This window comes from Delphinapterus leucas, chromosome 5 (assembly GCF_059928025.1).
Source record: "Delphinapterus leucas isolate spDelLeu-1000000601 "Yukka" chromosome 5, BTC_Dleu_Yukka2, whole genome shotgun sequence".
Taxonomy (NCBI): domain Eukaryota; kingdom Metazoa; phylum Chordata; class Mammalia; order Artiodactyla; family Monodontidae; genus Delphinapterus; species Delphinapterus leucas.
This window is the reverse complement of record NC_143133.1, coordinates 52558161-52578721: the sequence shown is the minus strand read 5'-3', so window position 1 is coordinate 52578721 and position 20561 is coordinate 52558161. Positions and strand designations below refer to the sequence as shown.

At 38.5% G+C, this 20561-nt stretch overlaps 1 protein-coding gene across 5 annotated transcripts in view; it reads right to left on the bottom strand.

Moving 5' to 3' along the window:
* LOC111170864 (recombining binding protein suppressor of hairless) overlaps positions 1-20561 on the bottom strand; it is a 236837-nt gene that overhangs the window by 65769 nt on the left and 150507 nt on the right. For 2 of the 5 annotated variants that reach the window (XM_022566471.2, XM_022566480.2), the window contains exon 2: positions 8621-8803. The exons of the other annotated variants lie outside the window; for them this stretch is intronic. In XM_022566471.2, the coding sequence (XP_022422179.1) occupies positions 8621-8637 (17 nt within the window). In that variant the 5' untranslated portion in view covers positions 8638-8803. The remainder of the gene's footprint in view (positions 1-8620; positions 8804-20561) is intronic. 5 annotated transcript variants of the gene reach the window in all.

Below are 20561 nucleotides of genomic sequence, written 5' to 3'. Positions count from 1 at the left end.
TAATTGAGGAAGTGTAAAGACATCTGCTGTGGGAGCATACCTTAGCTATTGCATAAACAGACACACGTGTTCACGCACATCTGTAGGTCAAATTTTTGATGATTACTCTTTCGTATTCCCTGCACAAAGACAATGTTATATTGTTCATGTGATAAGTGTCTACCCTATCAATCATAATTTCACAAAGTACATTTTTTTCTGAGTTGAAAAGGACCAAGAATACGTAGAAAATTCAATTTTCTAAAAATTATAAAGACAGTACCAGCCCAACCTCTATCAAACCATTTTTTGGCCAATTTCTTAAATAGCCAAACCTCTAGGATACAGTTTGGTATTCTAAAATATTTGAATTCTGCAGTGCATCTGCCTTTTATTATTTTTTTTTTTTTGCTGTACGCGGGCCTCTCACCATTGTGGCCTCTCCCGTTGCGGAGCACAGGCTCCGGACACGCAGGCTCAGCGGCCATGGCTCATGCGCCCAGCCGCTCCGCGGCATGTGGGATCCTCCCGGACCGGGGCGCGAGCCCGTGTCCCCTGCATCGGCAGGCAGACTCTCAACCACTGCGCCACCAGGGAAGCCCCTATTTCCCTTTTAAATAACACAGACCAGAACATTTATGGATGTGTAACCAAAATAAGGTCTAATTCATAAAGGAAAGACTACGATTCAGGTTTACAAGGAGTTAAACCTTTTCAAAGAAGCCTGTCCCTAAGGGAAAAAAATAAAAGATGGCAATTATCATTTTAAAACATGCAAAATAGGACAGTGAAGGGAGACTATTCAATAAACAAAAATAATAAGGTGGTCAAAATTCGTATATTCAGAATAGGGAAGAAAAGATTTCCAGAACGTTTTTTATAACACCACTGCATGAATAAGGAAATGCCTTTCTGCTTGAGTGTTTATACCCAAAACAATACATTTCTTTTGAACCGTAACTTAACTTTCTGTTATCACGTCATGTTATAACGATCAAACCTAATTTTTGTGGTAAAGCCAAAAACCACTCTGAAGAAGTGGTCTTAACCACAATTCAAAGCTTAAAGAATGGCTTTTCTGCCAAACCTTATCTGAGCCATTAACCTGTCGTGCTTTCATACACTGCTAGGACCAAAAAGGCAGGCCCAGCAGCTAGCATCTGCTCAGGCAAGCCTCACAAGGAGGGGCCATGGGGCTCTGCAAGGGGAATACACAACACAGGCACGGAGGCTGATGGTACAAAATCTGGCAGCAAAATGCTTTGCAGTGGGTGGTACAAGAGGCAGCCTAATACTTCAGCAACCATCTGAGGAGCCTTGGCTCGGCACAGGCAAAAGAAAGATTCTGAATTGAGAATCACCATAAAGTGATTAAAAGTATAGACCATGAGTAAATTATAGTAGTAAAACACTAGAACAGGAGGCAAAAGCCTTGGGATTTGATAGCAGCAATGAGGAAAACAAGTCTATACTCTTAGCAGGTGTAGACTTAACTGTCACAGTTTGGGCCATTCATGCTATATATTTACTTGGTATTTTGCTGTGCTATGAGTTCAAATTATGTAAAGCTGTTGTGTTACATATTTACTAGTTAACTGGCTAGTCAACTGCCCCTAACATCAGCTGTCTAACTAGAAAATATGAGGGCACAGTTTTTCTTTAAAGATGAGCTGCTCGGGCTTCCCTGGTGGCGCAGTGGTTGAGAGTCCGCCTGCCGATGCAGGGTACACGGGTTCGTGCCCCGGTCCAGGAAGATCCCACATGCCGCGGAGCGGCTGGGCCCGTGAGCCATGGCCGCTGAGCCTGCGCGTCCGGAGCCTGTGCTCCGCAACGGGAGGGGCCACACAACAGTGAGAGGCCCGCGTACCACAAAAAAAAAAAAAAGATGAGTTGCTCCATTGCAGCAGCTAATTCTTAACATTCCTTTCTCACCAACTTCTACACATGCACGTTCCCTAAAGACACTGTGGTCTCTCTTCTCTACAGTACTAGTATTATTGACCTCTTCCCCTCATTCTTGCCTTCCATCACAAGCAATTCACTGACAAATGCTATCAGCTGCATTCCCAAATTATCTTCTATATCTCCACTCCCTGATTCCATAAGGTTAGATGAAGCTCTTATTACAACTTTTATATCCATAGCATCCGAAACTGGCCTCATGCAGTAAAACAGACAAGCACATAAAAACAAACAGAATATATCCACTTATATATGCTCTCATTTAACTCTCATTAACAATTCTGATAGGCATTATTTCAAACTTCGAAGGGAAAACTGAAGCTCAAAAAGTCACAAGGTAGGACTTTCCTCTGTTTCTGATTACACACTGATCATACTAAGATTGAAGATTACATATAAATATATAAGGAAGCCACAGTCTAGTCTTTAAACCACTTTACTTTGCCTTCGCAAAATAATTGTTTTTTCCCCAATTTTAACTTCTATTTGCTTTTATCCATTAAACAAATCACCTATCATATGAAAATTTATTTAAATGTTTCAGAAAAATCACTTCTTAACTTGTAAACTATTTCTCAGCAAACCAGAACTGCTGATTCTCAAGGATGAAACGCTGTAGTAATCCAACTAGGGAAAACGGAACGATGCCACATTTAAATAAACCAGGAAAATCTGACTGTGTTAACAGCTCTAGGAATTAGTCAAATCTAGAGCATTTAAAGAATTATAAGTATCCCAGTAATGAAGAAAATGCCAACCTGTTTCCATAATAAACTGAAGATGCACAGGGGATTTTTTTAGGCTGTAACTTTTATGCTGGACAAATTTTTTTTAATGGCATTAGTGTACATTAGAGAAATATGCCCAACACTATAAGCATGTATTGTTCATAATTAAAATTGACTCAACTGCATAAAATATTAAGTTTTCAAATGCAATTCTGTACAGTGTGTGCTCACTAAGCGAATGAACCATAACAATAGCAAGTCATCTTGCTAAAAGGATAACAAAAGTCATGAAATCGTAGCTCTTAAACTATAATATTATTTAGACCAACTATTTTGAATTAACAAATGATTATGAACAAACTGATCTGAAATGTCTAATAAGTTATTTTCTACAGTGGAGGAAAAAATTATAAATGGTCCACCAAACGAGTTCATACTAACTTCACAAATTTTATGAGGAAAAGGAATTAACTATTTTACCAAGTCCAAAGAGCTAAAACGATGATTAATTTCCTCACCCTAATGAAACTGTCTACTTTTCCCATAAAGAATGCCCTGCAAAGATACCATGCTATAGGTAATTACTGTTACTCACACTACAACAGCAATGTAGTTTAATGTGGTATGCTGACACTTCAAAAAAGTGATAATCCATGTTGTTGACAGATTCTATTAGGAAGTGGTATCAAGATCTAAATGGGGCTACAAACAATACAGCTGAAAAGAGGTCCTTAGAAGTTTATGTTCTTTCATGTAATTTTGTTGAGTCTAACACTAAGTGCTAGGAAAACTTACATACACCAGGTGTAAGTCTTCAGCAATTTCACGCAGGCAATTTTTAAATTTTTTTTCTGTGGTACGCGGGCCTCTCACTGTTGTGGCCTCTCCCGTTGCGAAGCACAGGCTCCGGATGTGCAGGCTCAGCGGCCATGGCTCACGGACCCAGCCTCTCCGCAGCATGTGGGATCTTCCTGGACCGGGGCACGAACCCATGTCCCCTGCATCGGCAGGTGGACTCTCAACCACTGCGCCACCAAGGAAGCCCGAAAACATCTTTTTAAATACTCTCAAAGAATCTAACCTTCATTCTTAGAGAGTGTTTTTGACTTGTTTTCAGTAACCAAAAGTATACTGGAGCCATATCTAACAGCTGACCCAGTAATTTATAACATGCTCTTTCTTCTAATCCTAGACCTGCGGTTGGGGTGCTGCCTCCGGTCAGTTCTCTCAGTTCTTGGCCAACTAAACTAAAAGGTAGTTTAGTTTCTTCCTAAACTACACTTCAGGGACTTCCCTGGTGGTCCAGTGGCTAAAACTCCGTGCTCCCAGTGCAGGGTGCCCAGGTTCAATCCCTGGTCAGGGAACTAGATCCCATGTGCCGCAACTAAAGATCCCGCATGCTGCAACTAACAAAAGATCCCACTTGCAACAACTAAGATCCTGCCTGCCACAACTAGGACCCGGCACAGCCAAATAAATCAATAAATTTTTTTTTTTTAAAAACTACACTTTAGGAGGAAAAATCTTTGAAAGAAAAAGATGAAAAGCTGCTCTTGTGCGTTATGATAACCAAAGTAAAAGGAACACGGTTGTGCACAAACAAATGCCACGAAGTGACAACATGAAACCTTGCACTCAACAGGATAAGCAGCATGAGGCAGAAAGTGATGACGCTGGAAGTAAATATGACTGAAATAATGATGAAAAGCTAGGCAATGCTACTGATAAGAGGAGAAAAGGTTGGACAGTCTGGGAGAAGACCAGGTTGGGGTGGGGGTGGGGGGACACTTGGGGAAACAGTAATAGAAAAAAGGGATTCAACTCTCCCATTCTCTGAATCCACAGGTTCTTGTTCCCTGCCCGCATCACTAGCAACAGTATGTCTTCACGCACTGACGCAAAGACAAGCCACCAACATGAAGGCAGTTAACCCACGGGGCAGGAGGGAGGTGGGATTTCTTTACCTATCTTCTGTAATTCCAAAAGATAATTTCTAGGTTTAATACATCATACCCAATTCAGAGCAGGAACCATATATGTTTTTGACTCAATTTCCAAGAACTTGCAGAGAAACATGAATTGTACTTATTATCTTTTGGCCTCTTATTTTGGCAAAGATTTTTATCCATTGTTCAACTCCCGAGTGTAGAAAACTAATGTACAAATTCCATTGTTGTGAAACAATTTACCAGAAATCTTCATTCTCGTACTGTTTTCTAGGAAGGAGGAAACTGTATTTCAAACACAATCTTAAAACATGAATATGCTGATACTGTACTACTCTGAAGCTTTACTTTTTAAAAAATATTCACCAGAAACTCTGTGATCATCTTCAGTATATCTGTAAAGCAAATATCTGCTGTTATGAGGACACTGGAATAGGCAGAGGCACTAATCCAAGAAAAATAAAATTTTAAATATTATCAAAATCCTCACAAAAACAGAAGTTCTAACATTTGACTACCTTAAATATTTGTGACGTATCTAATTTAAGGTTAATTTTTTTGGCAACATTAAACTTTTATATTTACCTTCTGAAGTAAAAAAGTACCTGGTATACGAAAAAGTCCTAAGATACAAGGAATGGGAAAATGAAGTGGGTGGATTTTAATATGTATCATCAGTTTCTTGGTACTTTTTAATTGCATAGGTCATTTTCATCAATGCAAAGAAAGTAAATTCCTTCACAACTAGGAAATATTATAAATTTCTTACCTATGAGCCTTTATATATTTACGAGGGCAAGCAAGCAAGAAAACACACACACGTACACACACTCACCCCAAATAACACAACAAAAAACAAGGTTTCATAGCTAACTGTTTCCTATTGTCAGAGAGAAAACTACTGAGCTAACAATCCTGTTTTAGATATCTGAAGTCTTCTCTGGCTGAGGTCAGTTTGGCAATATGGATTTATAAGACTGAGTGCCATACTGTTTCCCAGATGATCATTATCAGAACTTAGGTCTGCAATACAGTACACATACATACCCTCAAAACAAGAGTTTTACAGAACTATATCATATGATCCATTCATGGCATTTCCTATTCTGTTCTTTTCTGCTTCATATAATTTGCAGGGTGGGGGGGAGTAGGGGAGGATAGCAACTTATTGAATTGACTCCAGAATGGGCTACCACTGGCAGTTTGAAAACCACTGATCTATGAGTTGATTAACACATTAACAGAATGCATGCCAAGGGGCAGTTTACTAGATTACTCTACGTGATAAAATATCCTTAGTTAATGCCACTCATCAGCGGCTGCTACTATGTTCCCCTTTTCTCCCTGCTCCTTAGATATTCTCCTGTAACGCAAAGCATGGTAGGAAGATCCTTGAAGATGATGTAGAGAATATGGCATACCATTAGAAGCCACAGGCTGGAACCTATCCTGGTCACTTTTTCTCAGCAAGGAAAAACAATATAAACCTAATACCACATCTCAGGGATATCTGTGACTATGGGAGGCATACACTGAGTGGAACCAAAACGATCCAAGCAACATACACATAAATGTGCATATATCTTGTTTATTTCAGCTTTTTAAAAAAAATGAAACAAGTTTTTTTTTTAAATGCTCTTTTCTACATTCACTGCACTGATTTTGTTTTCTATTACAATACATGTCTTAATGCTGATCATAACCCCCACTAAATCGAGTTCTTAACCAACTAAATCGAGTTCTTGACCCACTAGTGAATGGGCTGAAACCTGCAATTTGAAAAACACAGCTTTAAAGGACACACAAATCGACCTAGCAGGATAAGAGGACCAGAGATAAATTACCAGTCTCCAGTGGCCACCTTCTTTCACTGATGAGAAAAAGCTCAAAGAATTGAAAACATTAGTCAAAGAGTGATTGTTTATTTAACTCTAGGAAGACCATAGAAGAAAGTGTAAGATTCAGAAAAAGAAATAATGTAATAGCATCTCACCCCGCAGAAAAGAGGTTCCTGATCTGGCATTTAATAATCATCATCGGGCTTCCCTGGTGGCGCAGTAGTTGGGAATCCACCTGCCAATGCGAGGGACATGGGTTCGAGCCCTGGTCCAGGAAGATCCCACATGCTGCAGAGCAACTAAGCCCGTGTGCCACAACTACTGAGCCTGTGCTCTAGAGCCCACAAGCCACAACTACTGAAGCCCATGCGCCTAGAGCCCGTGCTCTGCAACAAGAGAAGCCACTGCAATGAGAAGCTCGTGCACCACAACGAAGAGTCGCTCGCCACAACTAGAGAAAGCCCGCGGGCAGCAACAAAGACCTAACGCAGCCAAAAATAAATAAAATAAAATAAATTTTAAAATAAATAAATAAAAATAATCATCATCACTGTTAATCTAACACTGGCTTCTTGCATGCTCAATCCTACACTAAATGTGTATGGAATTTATTTATATATATGTGTGTGTATATATACATATACACACACATATATAATGCAATATATAATTACAGTATTATATTTTTAATACACAAGTTTATTTTTTTTCCAGATCATTCTTTCAACCTGTCAAAACAAAAAAAGTAGTGCCAGATTTGAAACACAGATCAGCTGGCCGCAGAATCTAAGCTCTTAACCACCAAGCTATAAACTCTTCCAAAGAGAAAGGAGTTCCCAAATCTGGCTGTGCATCACGAATCCTCTGTGGCATTAAAACAAAACAAACAGATGCCCAAGTACTACCCTAAAAAGAGATTTTTTTTTTTAAGTTGAAGTGGCAAATATTATGGAGAAATATATTTTGTAAACAATGTATCAAATACCATCTCCAACCAAAGAAACCATCTTTTTGGAGAGTAGACACTGTTGTATTGGACATAAAATACCTGGTTGAACTTGGTTAACAGGCAGCTGACTTCACCTTGAAACTTGATTCACTGTCATTATAGACCAGAATTTAATATAAAGCAGTTTTGTCTTAGGTTTAATAACTAAATTCCATTAATAATTTAACTGCTGACATGTCAAGAGGATCTTAACATAAGGTAGACTGATAAAAATTACAGGCTGCACCAAAGTATTTCTATTACACTTATATATCCATGATTTAAACATCTATCTTCCCAACATGTTTTCCTTCATTACCTAAAAGATAAAGAATTTTGAACCCGATGTAACTTTATGAACTCAGCATTCTCCCTGGGTTGATTCACTTCCACTACCCCAAGAAAACATCCAGTAGCAAGCAAACAGTACAAAATTAGGTTTCCAAGGTTTCCAATAATTAAGAAATGGTTTTGACTACATCACTCAAATAAAATGTTATGAACATAAAAACCTTAAAGATTTTTGATGGTTAAGTGGGTAATATGAAGCCTAGAATTACCACTACTAGCAACCACAAGTAACAGTGGGACTATATACCACAAACACATGAAAGATTAACTGTATACATACGGTGGTGAAGAGACAACAATCACAGTATTAGTAAAGAATTACTCATTTTCCTCTCAGTAAAAATTCTTTGTAAAAGACAAAAACAAGCACAAACTATAAATGGTCCAAGTAAAAATTATTTCGTTTGGTCAAATTAATACTCCAACTGAAGAACTGTATCCAATTATTTCCTGTTCAGGCTACCATGAAATGACAGCACTACAGAGAAACTAGTCTATGATGTAAACCAGAAAGATAATTACAGACTAACATATGAATAATCACTAAACTATTTCGTGAAAGAAACTATAGCCCATTACTATTAAAATCTAGCAAAAATATCTACCCTAGTGTCTCCTATAACCATATCTCAAAGGGGGGTGGGGAATCACTCAACAAGTTGTGATACCTGGTTTTTTTACAACAAAAAATACTTTTGCCATAACTCCATAACCACATCTGCAATCTAAATATTAAAATATCTTAAAATATGCAATAATTAAATATAGAACCATGAGTGTTCACTCTATGCATGACCTTGGGGCCACTGGAAGATTTCTAAAGCATACCTTTTAATCCACGCCATGGTACTTCAAGAACATGTTAAGGTAAGCCACAGGCTGGAACACTTCGATGCACCTCAAAACACCTCAGCCAGTGTATCTGTATCATTCTCCTCTCCTTTTGAGATCATAATGGTTCCGAAGAACTATAATGCTTCCATTGGAATGACAGTTTCATAATTTCAATGACTTAAAAACAAAAACAAAAAATAAGGACTTAAGTGTTGGTATGTTAAGCCACTAGTGAGTGCACTGTGTTAATTGCTGCCACGGCTAAGAAAAACAAAGCAGCTACTGCTACTACCACGTAACATTTTTAATATGACCCTGATGTGAATGAGGAGGAGTACATGCTTAGTGGTCAGAGTGACAGCCCTTGCTTTATAGAGATCTATCCAAAGCCCACAAATCTCTTTACCCCAACTGATTCTTCAGTTTTCTTCTCAAGGAATGAAAATAACCTAAAAGACAGGTCTGAATACTTGGTAGGTGCCAGGTTCACCTCTGACCAACTATTCTATTCTGTGTTGAATGAGAGCTGGAAATCACCCACACACCTGCATAAAAGGGAACTCATTAATAGACACAACAGGGATTCCTTCAAACAATGCCCCTTCTGGTCTTAATATTACTGAATCATTTTAATTCCATGGAAGTCATTAAACTGTAAAAAGTTACAGTTTCTAAAGCTTACTTCTATGAAGAGCATGCAGATAAATGAACAGATCCATGGCTAACTATCAGGTTTTAGTGCTTCTCTGTGATTGCCTTGACAGGTTACCTGATTCCTCCTTCCTCCTCACCCCACTCCACCTTTCTTACATAAAAACATTAAAAACACTTCATTATTTAAATGATACAGTAAGAAGTCTATGTATCACATTTTAAATCTAAGAATTCGCTCTACTTCTGCTTCAAGTTTGGCACTCTATAGTTACAAGAAAGAACGAATACTCAACCTACACGAAGGAAGTAAAACTGATAAATTATCAGTAATACACATACATTTATGTCATAAAGCAGTTAACATTACTTTAGGATGACTGATAGGAAACTTTTAATAAAAGCAAGCAATAAATGGGGCTTCCAAGGAAAGAAAGTAGCTGGGAGAGGTTTGTTATACTCTGGGTTTGTGAGGCAGCTCGTGCAAAGGTTAATAGACAAAGAATGGCAGACAACAAAGTTTCCCAGCTAGAGCTAAAAAGTACGTGCTAAAGAGAAAGAGAAATTATTTCCTGTTTGAAAGGGTAGATTCAACTGATGAAAACTTTTCAGGTCCACTGTCAGAAAAATTACATATTCCTGAGATTTAGATTTATTGCAGGTTGTAGGGAATACAGACTACAAAATGTAGGTCACTCTTCAGAAAGCTGGTAATAGTGGCATAATTGGGAAAATACTAATGAAGAACAGAAACAAGGGCCCTGGTCCAATGAAATCACTGTAGCCACAACCATCTTTAAAACTGATCATTTTACCGCTTTAGTGCAACCCCCGACCCTTCCCCCTCCAAGCTTAAAACCTTTCAAAGGCGCTGTATGTGTTACAACCTCCTGGGAGGAAACACACATTGTTTCCTACACTCTGTTCCTCCATGTTTCCTACACTCTGTTCCTCCAAATAAACTCTGGACTATCAGGTTAATGTTCCTGAAGTACAGTTCCTCCCTTGCACATAAAGAATGATGTTAATCACTGGGAAACAAGGCAGGATATAAATATATTGGATAATAAAGGAAAGAATAAAAGCCTAGGTCTGTAACACTTACTCATTATCTCATTTAATTTTTCATAACGCCATTTTACAGAGGAGAAAACTGACACTCTGTGGTCAAGTGACTGACCAAAGAAAACATGCAATATGAGAAAAGAACTAGGCCTTCAATCTAGACCCTCTAGCTGGAATTTCAACACTTGTTCTATGCAACATTGTTGTAAAATATTGCTGGAGGAAGGAGGTGGTATTGGGGCTAAGATTTGTTGACAATATGCCAAGAATCATGCTAGGGACTTAATGGTATTTTATTTCATCCTGATTTACCACTCATAAGACTGACCAGTTGCCTCCTTTTACAGGTGAGGAGATTGAGGCTCATAGACATTTAAGCATTAATCTGTTCAACATAATGCATCTGAGACTGAAAGAGGTTGGTCAGATATTCTGTCTCATATGTCCAACTCTGAAACTCACACTCACGTTGCTTTGCCAATCTATCTCCCAGAAGCAATCAGAAGAAATCAAATCCAAACTTAAGTTTTATTTTTCAACCTGGCTGATCTAACAATAATCTAATTTTATAAATGCTGCTGACTCAAAATGTAGTCAGTATATATAAACAGATTTTTAAGCTATGGTTTAACAAGAGACTATATGCACATTCACTAAAGCCACTAAGAAGGCTTAGAATCATATTTAATAACTCAAATCAGAAAGTTCATTTGATTCTTACAAATGAGATCCAGTTTTTTCATGAAGTTATGCACTTGAAGATCTTTTAAAGCTGACTTGTAAATCATGGTAGTTATCAATATAAATTTTAGTTGACAAAACAAAAATAAGCATAAAAGTTATTTTCCTTAAGAGGGTGCACTACCATGTTTCCCATGGACTGCTGCTACCAGTCTTAGCCTCATGGAAAGCAAACCATTTATTAGGTGAGGGAGGTGAGGCCATTCAGTCAGATTATCAGTAATTAAAAAACAAAGAGAGAGAGCGAGCAGGTGGTCAGCTCTCTACAATGCTTCAAACCATGTTAAACTAAGAGTAACAAAAAGCACTGGAAAAATTCCCCAAATTAAGGACAGGAAACTCCTAAGTAACTTCAAATTTGAATAGAAACCAGCACTCACGTTGCATTCCAAAACTGCCTGCAGAAGTGATCAACAGAACTACTATACCAGTGTTTTTGGTAACAAGTTAGATGACTCAAAGAAACCATTTTTTAAATTGCTGAAACAGAATTTTGCAGAATTACCATATTTAAGGGTTCAAAACTGTTACAGGAAGAAATTAAATAGTCATTTAACAAATCTTCATCAGGGACTTCCCTGGTGGCGCAGTGGTTAAGAATCCACCTCACAATGCAGGGAATGTGGGTTTGATCCCTGGTCTGGGAAGATCCCACATGCTGTGGAGCAACTAAGCCCGTGCACCACAACTACTGAGCCTGAGCTCCAGAGCCCACAAGCCACAACTACTGAGCCCACGCGCCACAACTACTGAAGTCCACACACTGCAACTACTGAAGCCCCGTGCCTAGAGCCCGTGCTCCGCCACAAGAGAAGCCACCGCAATGAGAAGCCCGAGTGCCAAAACAAAGGGTAGCTCCTGTTCGCTGCAACTAGAGAAAGCCCACGCGCAGCAACAAAGACCCAATGCGGCCGAAAAAAAAAACGAGAAATTCTGATGCCCAACTACATACCTTTTTTTTAATAAATATATTTATTTTTTATTTACTTATGTTTGGCTGTGTTGAGTCTTCATTGCTGTGCACGGGCTTTCTCTAGTTGCGGCGAGCAGGGGCTACTCTTCGTTGCGGTCTGCAGACTTCTCATTGAGGTGGCTTCTCTTATTGCGGAGCATGGGCTCTAGGCACGCAGGCTTCAGTAGTAGTTGTGGTGCCTGGGCTCAGTAGTTGTGGCTCGCGGGCTTTAGAGCACAGGCTCAGCAGTTGTGGTACAAGTGCTTAGTTGCTCCGCAGCATGCGGGATCTTCCTGGACCAGGTCTGGAACCCGTGTCCCCTGCATTGGCAGGCGGAGTCTTAACCACTGTACCACCAGGGAAGTCCCCCAACTACATAACTTTAATTGCAAAATTAATGTGTATTAAAACTCTATGCAAAAAAAAAACTCTATGCAATTGTCTGCAAAACATTTCACTTCTTTTGGAAGAGACAGAAATACATTTTCATGACAGTGGTTACGGCCTCCTTCACTATGTTGTGTCCAAAGGGGGTAGCTTTTGTCTTTCATCTCTGTAAAACTATTATCTAACCACCAAAGCCTGGAACACAATTGGCACTCAGGACTTAAGCATGTGAAAATATTATAAACCCCATTTGGGACACACAACTGACAGCTAAATACAGAACGTTCGTGATGGAGTGCTTGTCTCATGTGCTCTAAAATATGTTAGGCACACAAATATTCGAGTGATTTGAAGAAATTATTTAGAAATGGCTTATACGTGCTGCAACAATATCAAGGACAACAGAGACTTTGAAAGAAGATGATTTAACATGGACACCATTTTTTTTTTTTTTTGTGGTACGCGGGCCTCTCTCTGTTGTGGCCTCTCCCGTTGTGGAGCACAGGCTCCGGACGCGAAGGCTCAGCGGCCATGGCTCACGGGGCCAGCCGCTCCACGGCATGTGGGATCTTCCCAGACCGGGGCACGAACCCGCGTCCCCTGCATCGGCAGGTGGACTCTCAACCACTGCGCCACCAGGGAAGCCCCTAACATGGACACCATTTTTTGACTACTGAATTTTGTTTGTTTTGTTTCTGACTACTGAATTTATAATACACAATGATTATTAAGGTATAAGATCAGCACTACTGCTAAAACATAAGCTTCAGGAATGTAATTAGAAACAAATGCCAGTAACTTCAAACTTCTATGCTTTTATAAACAGCCTCACATAGTAAGCTGAAATGACAATAATGAATGCATTCCGAGGCTCACTGCAATATTACCAAGCAAGGACTGGTAATTTCCAACAACACAGGAATAATTAAATCATGGCACATCCATATGATGGCAATAAGTCAGTAATGTTGAAATTTATAACATGGTAATATTCTAATTATAAACATGGTTAGTTAACTATATATAGTGTTGGGACTTCCCTGGTGGTCCAGTGGTTAAGACTCCACGCTCCCAATGCAAGGGGCCCGGGTTCGACCCCCGATCAGGGAACTAGATCCTGCATGCTGCAACTAAAAGATCTCACACGTGGCAATGAAGATCCCACGTGCCGAGACTAAAACCTGGCACAGCCAGATAGATAGATAGATAGATAAATGGTGTTTTCTCACATTACATGTTGTGTGTGTGTGTATATATATAAAGTATAGAAAATTATAAATATATTTATAAATATAAATATGTTAAGTTCCATAAGATCAAGAACCATTTCAAATGTATCGCCAGCATTTATCACAGTGACTTCACACAGCCGGCAATACAGCTTGGTGGTTAGAAGAATGGACTCTGAATAGGCTTGGGTTTGAATCCCAGATCCATAACTTACCAATATATAACTCTGAGCAAGTTAATTAATCACTAGGAAACTTAGTTTCTCCTTTTGAGAAATTGGGATAAAAATTTCATGTAATAGGAGACAAGGGATCTAATATATGTAAATCCCTTAGAACAGTATCTGGCACATAGTGATGACTCAATAAATGGGGGTTGGGGAGGTACGGAGGAGAAACAGTAGATTCTCAAATACCCAAGTAAATGAATAGACATTATTTTTAAAACATACACAGAAATGTTAGTAGGCACATGCAAACATTAAACAGGGTTTTTCAAACTTTGCTAACCGCAACCAAAAGTAGGTTTTAACGTAACAGCCACACACACATCCAGGTAGATAAAATCTATTCTATTTTATATCATGAATTTACTTAAAATGCTGGTTGTAACCCAATAAATGGATTTCACAATTAGTGAATCACTTTCTAAATGATGGACTCACAAATAATTTCTCCTTTATTTTTATCCTGCCACTTTAACTTTTCTTAACAAGGAGCAAGAAAAATTAACTATTATATCAAGAACCTAAGGTCAGAAAATACTCCAGGTTGGGGAAAGGTGCAGGGGAGGGATAAATTAGGAGTTCAGGATTAACATATACACACTATTATATATACAACAGATAACCAATAAAGACCTACTGTATAGCACAAGGAACTCTGCTCAATGTTATGTGGCAGCCTGGATGGGAGGGGAGTCTGGGAGGGAATGGATACATGTATATGTACGGCTGAGTCACTTTGCTGTGCACCTGAAACTATCACAACATTATTAATTGGCTATATTCCAATATAAAATAAAAAGTAAAATAAATAAATAAGTAAAAATAAAATGGGAAAAAAAAAAAAAAGAATCTAAGGTCAGAAAATACTCCAGACTGGGGAAAGGTGGAGGGGAGGGATAAATCAGAAGTTTGGGATTAACATATACACACTACTACGTATACAGTAGATAACCAACAAGGACCTGCTATATAGCACAGGGAACTCCACTCAATATTCTGTAATAAACTAAATGGGAAAAGAATCTGAAAAAGAATAGATACATGTATATGTATAACTGACCCACTTTGCTGTACACCTGAAACTAACACAACATTGTAAATCAACTATACTCCCGTATAAAATAAAAATTTTTTAAATAATAAAAAGAATTTTTAAAAACTCCAGAAAAGGCTTTAATCTGTTATATATTTTTAATTTTGTTTTATAGTCTTCCAAATTTTATTATTTACTTTTTTTTTAAATTTATTTATTTTTGGCTGCATTGGGTCTTTGTTGCTGCGCACGGCCTTTCTCTAGTTGTGATGAGCGGGGGCTACTCTTCGTTGTGGTGTGCGGGCTTCTCATTGTGGTGGCTTCTCTTGTTGCCAAGCACGGGCTCTAGGCACGCGGGCTCAGTAGTTGTGGCACACGGGCTCTAGGGCACAGGCTCAGTAGTTGTGGCACACAGGCTTAGTTGCTCTGCGGCATGTGGGATCTTCCCGGACCAGGGCTCGAATCTGGGTCCCCTGCACTGGTAGGCGGATTCCTAACCACTGTGCCACCAGGGAAGCCCTTATTTACTCTTAAACCACCAGAAATCTCAATAGAAAACTTTAAAAGATCATCAAAAGGCGATACAGAAATTTGCCCGCTTTTAAAATATACCTAGGTAGACTTACTCGTGAAGTTCTGACAAAGGGAGAACGCAACATTAAGAGGTATGAAAGAAAAAAGGTTGCTGGATTTGGTTTAATTGGACAACTGCTGGATCCTTCCTGATCCAGCTTCTGGTCTCCTCCTAGCCATACAAATAAAACATATGTTCTGGCCACACTGGAAATTTGTACATCTCTCAGAGGACACCATGGTGTTTCAGATCTCTGGACCTTCGCCCCACCCTCCCACATCCACAAACTGCAAGAGCAGTGGGTAAAATAGAATTTAACGTCACATGATATTGTTTAGAAGGAGAATATAAGAATAAAGGAGGGGGGCTTCCCTGGTGGCGCAGTGGTTGAGAGTCCGCCTGCCGATGCAGGGGACACGGGTGCATGCCCCGGTCCGGGAGGATCCCACATGCCGCGGAGCGGCTGGGCCCGTGAGCCATGACCGCTGAGCCTGCGCGTCTGGAGCCTGTGCTCCGCAACGGGAGAGGCCACAACAGTGAGAGGCCCGCGTACCGCAAAAAAAAAAAAAAAAAAAAAACACCAACAACAAAAAGGAATAAAGAAGGGAAAAAATGAAATAGGTGAGACTAGGAATGAGAAACAAAATTTTTTAATGTTTTTGGTGCCTGCAATAGATGACATTCTACATGCTGAGCTAAGTTAGTGTTTTTCCATAAATTCTCACAGGCTTATTATATAATGATATTTTTAAGAAGAAAAATACTAAATACTGAATTGATGAAGCAACGTATTTTTAATTAGATACCATAATTTAGGGAATGTGTTCTACAGACACTTTAATTTTAAATGAATTTTGTCAACGAAGTACTTGGAAACAGTCTTGTTAAATAATGACAGAAAATTAACCATTGCTATTATCTAAAGTATGAAAATCACATATTCCAGGTATTTCAATTCTAAACTTGTTTTTGCCAGTGCTAATAAAGGTTTCAAATCTGGTTTGAGTAACTTTCCAAGAATCTTTCTGAGAATCATAAACTATTCTGATTCCATCATAATAGTAAAGCTGTAACTCCTTTTCCAGCTAAACACTGGGGGCAAGGGAAAGTCAAGCACCTAAGAGGCTAACTGAAGATCAATGAGACCCACTGACTAAAAGACGCTTGACATCTAACAATTCTGGAAGATGGAATATTCAGCTAATTTTATTTTTGAGGAACTCCCAACTGGGGAAGCTCTTTTCTCAAAATGTATATCCTAAAATTTTCAGTAACAGCGTTATAAAACTATCAAAGTGCCTGATGCTGCTGCTGCTCTTAAAGTGGCAAACATCCAGGGTGTCAATTGGCATATGCCTGAATTTTTTGCTAGAATTCTAGATGGCACAGTATGGACAGGTATAATTTGAATATAAATACACACATGCATACACACACACATATACACACAAACACACACAACTATCCTTTTTCAAATAGATTAGTGTTAGCAAGTTGACCAAAGCTAGGAGGGTGGGGAACGTGGTAAGGGCGATGGAAGAACTACACTGTTCAAAAGTGCTGAGTAAAGGATGTTAAGGAAGGAAAAGTAGTAATACAGTAAATCAGCTCATAAAAACTACTATACATTTATTCAAAACAAGCAAATCAACAGAAGCTTCTTTCCTTTCTAGGATTTGAGAGGAAACTAAGGAAGAAATGCTAAAGAGTCTGAATCAAATTTACCTCAACTTTCTTTTTTATGTAAATATTTATAAAAATGGTTATGAGTGAATTCAGTTTCTCCATATCATTTTCTTTCTCCTTTGGTTTCACTGCTTAGGTCTCTTTTTGTTTAAAATAAAACGTAAATTTTGGTGGCTTGAAAAATAGTGTGGTCATGAGTATAAAGAATGTGCTGATCGAGTTCTGGGCTTGGGAGTCAGGCGTCATAGGTTAGAAACGCACTGGATATGTAACTTCTGACCAGTCACAACTTCTCTGTAGATAATAAGAGAATAATAAACTACAATATTAATGCTTAAATGTGAAAGTACCTAGAACACTGCCCACCAGAGCAGGCATAAACATTTACTGACTCTGAAGGCACAATCTGATAATCAGTTACTGCTAATGTCACAATTCTAAAGCCAAAATAAAACATTTTCCTAAAAATTTTTTAATTTAATGTTCAAGAAATACTTATGTTTAAGTTTTAAATTTTTCACACTTATGTTTATTTCAATTATGTGGATGATGATCCAATCTGTAGCTCTTAATTCATGCCTTCAAGCATTCTTTCTCTTGACAAATTCATTAGTTCAACAAATATTTGAACATCTACAATGTGTCAGCCCTGTTTTAAGTACTAAGGATACCTCACTGTACAGATAAGACCAAAACGCTTGGCAGCACAGTTTACGGTGTAACTAGAATGTCAGATAGTGGCAAATGCTACGGAGAGAAACAGAAGGAAAGGATAAGAAAGACAGGAGGTGAGGTGCGATTTTAAATAAGCCCTCAGTGAGGTAATATTCGAGCAAAGATCTGAAGGAGGTGATGAAAGGAGGAAGATTTCATGCAAAGGTAACAAAAAGTAGGTCCAAGAGCCCTAAAGCAGGAGTGTTTCAGCGAGGAACAGAGACTACAGGAGAGGCGTATCAGGAGACGAGAGGTTATGTGAGTTTGTGTGAGTACGGGTGGTGGTGTGCATGTACATGTTCAAGGGACACCACAGATCACGAAGGTCTTGAGCTTTTTACTCCAAATTTTGAGTCAAGGAAGATCAAGATCTAAGCAGAGGGAGATCAGCATGAATTGGCTGCTGAGCAGGGAAAGAGAAAAGGTATAAAGGGAAAAAGCAGTAGAGACCAGTTAAGAGGCTATGGTGACTATGTAGGTTAAAGATGAAAAAGCCTCACACAGGGTGGAAGCAGTGGGAAGTGTCACAGGTGACGAAACTATGGGCATTTTTTTTTTTTTTTTTTTTTTGCTGTACGCGGGCGTCTCACTGTTGTGGCCTCTCCCGTTGCGGAGCACAGGCTGCGCAGGCTCAGCGGCCATGGCTCACGGGCCCAGCTGCTCCGCGGCATGTGGGATCTTCCTGGACTGGGGTACGAACCGATGTCCCCTGCATCAGCAGGCGGACTCTCAACCACTGTGCCACCAGGGAAGCCCGGGCATATTTTAAAGACAAAACTAACAACACCTGATGACACTCTGGATCGTGGAGTTGAAGAAAAAAGAGGAAGAGAGCAATGGTGACTCCAAGGTTTCTAGCCTAAGCAACCCAAAGGATAAAGTTACTTAATGAGATGGGGAAAACTTAAGGAGAAGATCTGGGGTGGGGAGGGTTCATTTTTTAATTTTGTATCTATATGAGATCGTGGTTGTTCACCAAACTTATTGTGATGTATGTAAGCTATCATTATGCTATACACCATAAACATACAATGCTGTATGTCAATTATATCTCAATAAAACTGGAAGAAAAAATACATTAGGAAAAAAAGAGGGGGTTTCAGTAGCTCAGTTTGGATATAATAAATTGGATATGCTCAGATATTCTAACAGAATTTATTACAGTTTATCAGAACTTTCTGCAAAGAGTAGGGAGGTATGACAAGTCTAGTTAGTCTATTTAGTTCTTGCTTGTAGTTGGAATTTTTAAAAAATGAGGTAAATGTATTATTTACTAAACAAGTGTTCTAATAATCTTAGCATTTTAATTATGCATCCTCTGCCATCTATATCTGTCAGTGTTAAATAAATGATAATGTGGTAAAAATATTTTTTAAAATCTCTAATTACAGAGACTAATAAGGGAGACGGTCCATATTCAAACACTGTACAGGTAAAATAATAAAGGCAATCTCAGATAAGAACAGGAACCTATTATCTGATGCTCTCTAGTCACCAAAATGCTTCTCAGTCTCAATCCCATAGACTAGAAACAATAAATTCAACAGACAACACATATGAAGTGCTTTCCACATGCTAAGCATCTCATTTAAATTACCAACTACCTTCTATTAGCTTACCTATTACAATGAGGCTGAAAGAAATTAATAGAGTTAAAGAACTGTCCTATAACTTTAGCCATACTAGAAAGAACTAGTTTAAAAGTCTCTAAGGACTTCTTTTGATCTGTTGCTTTAATTTTCCATCACCATGCTTCATCTAGACTTTGTGTTCTCTTCAGGCTTTTCATTTTCCAATGCCAAATGATAGGAAAGGAACATGAAGGAAAATGATATATTAAAGAGTTCCAAAACATAACACATGTTCCTGAGATGGAACTGTGTTGAAATGTATTAACAGCAGTCACAATTTCAGGCTGTGGGCTTAGAATTACAACCCTGCTAAATAGAAATGAACTGTAGAGAACTTAGAAAGTGAATGTGTGTTTTCTAGGGAGTAATGAATAAAAAGATAAAGGAACCTCTCTGATATACTTATTCTCACCTCACTGTTCTTATTTTAACTTCAATTAGAAAATTACTGCCACAAAGTATCAAGATTTTAGAGACACTTTCAAAATTAACAGGTAACACTTGACAATTCATCCCTATTTTAGGATAACCTTATCACTTAACTTTTTTCATCAGATGCAGGGGCTGTTTTATTTTACCCATCTAATAGTTGAAGGTCTTCAAGCAGTTCTTCAGTCAGACTAGAACATGTACAACACCATCTCCGTTTTGGGCACTTCAAAGTGTACATAATTTTGTACATTTTACTTAATCCTCACAATAATCCAATGATTATATTAAAAACCGCAAGTCTTCTAAGTCCGGTTAACTTTATACTATACCTCCATTGTGGTGTCTACCACTAGTAGGATAAGCATTTTAGGTCATTTTTCCAAAAGTCATAATATATTTGAGTTGTACAAAGTATTTATATGATCTTCTGTAATCATCCTTGTGGCAGCAAACACTATTTTCGAACAGTGGGTCTCTACAAGACTGTAGTGGTTTGCACAGTTTTATCAAACTCAATTTTATTATATGCAATCTTCAATAACAAAAAACCCAAGATTCCCCCCACCAAAGAAACAAAAACACAAAAACAAACAAACAAAAAACTCAAACAAAT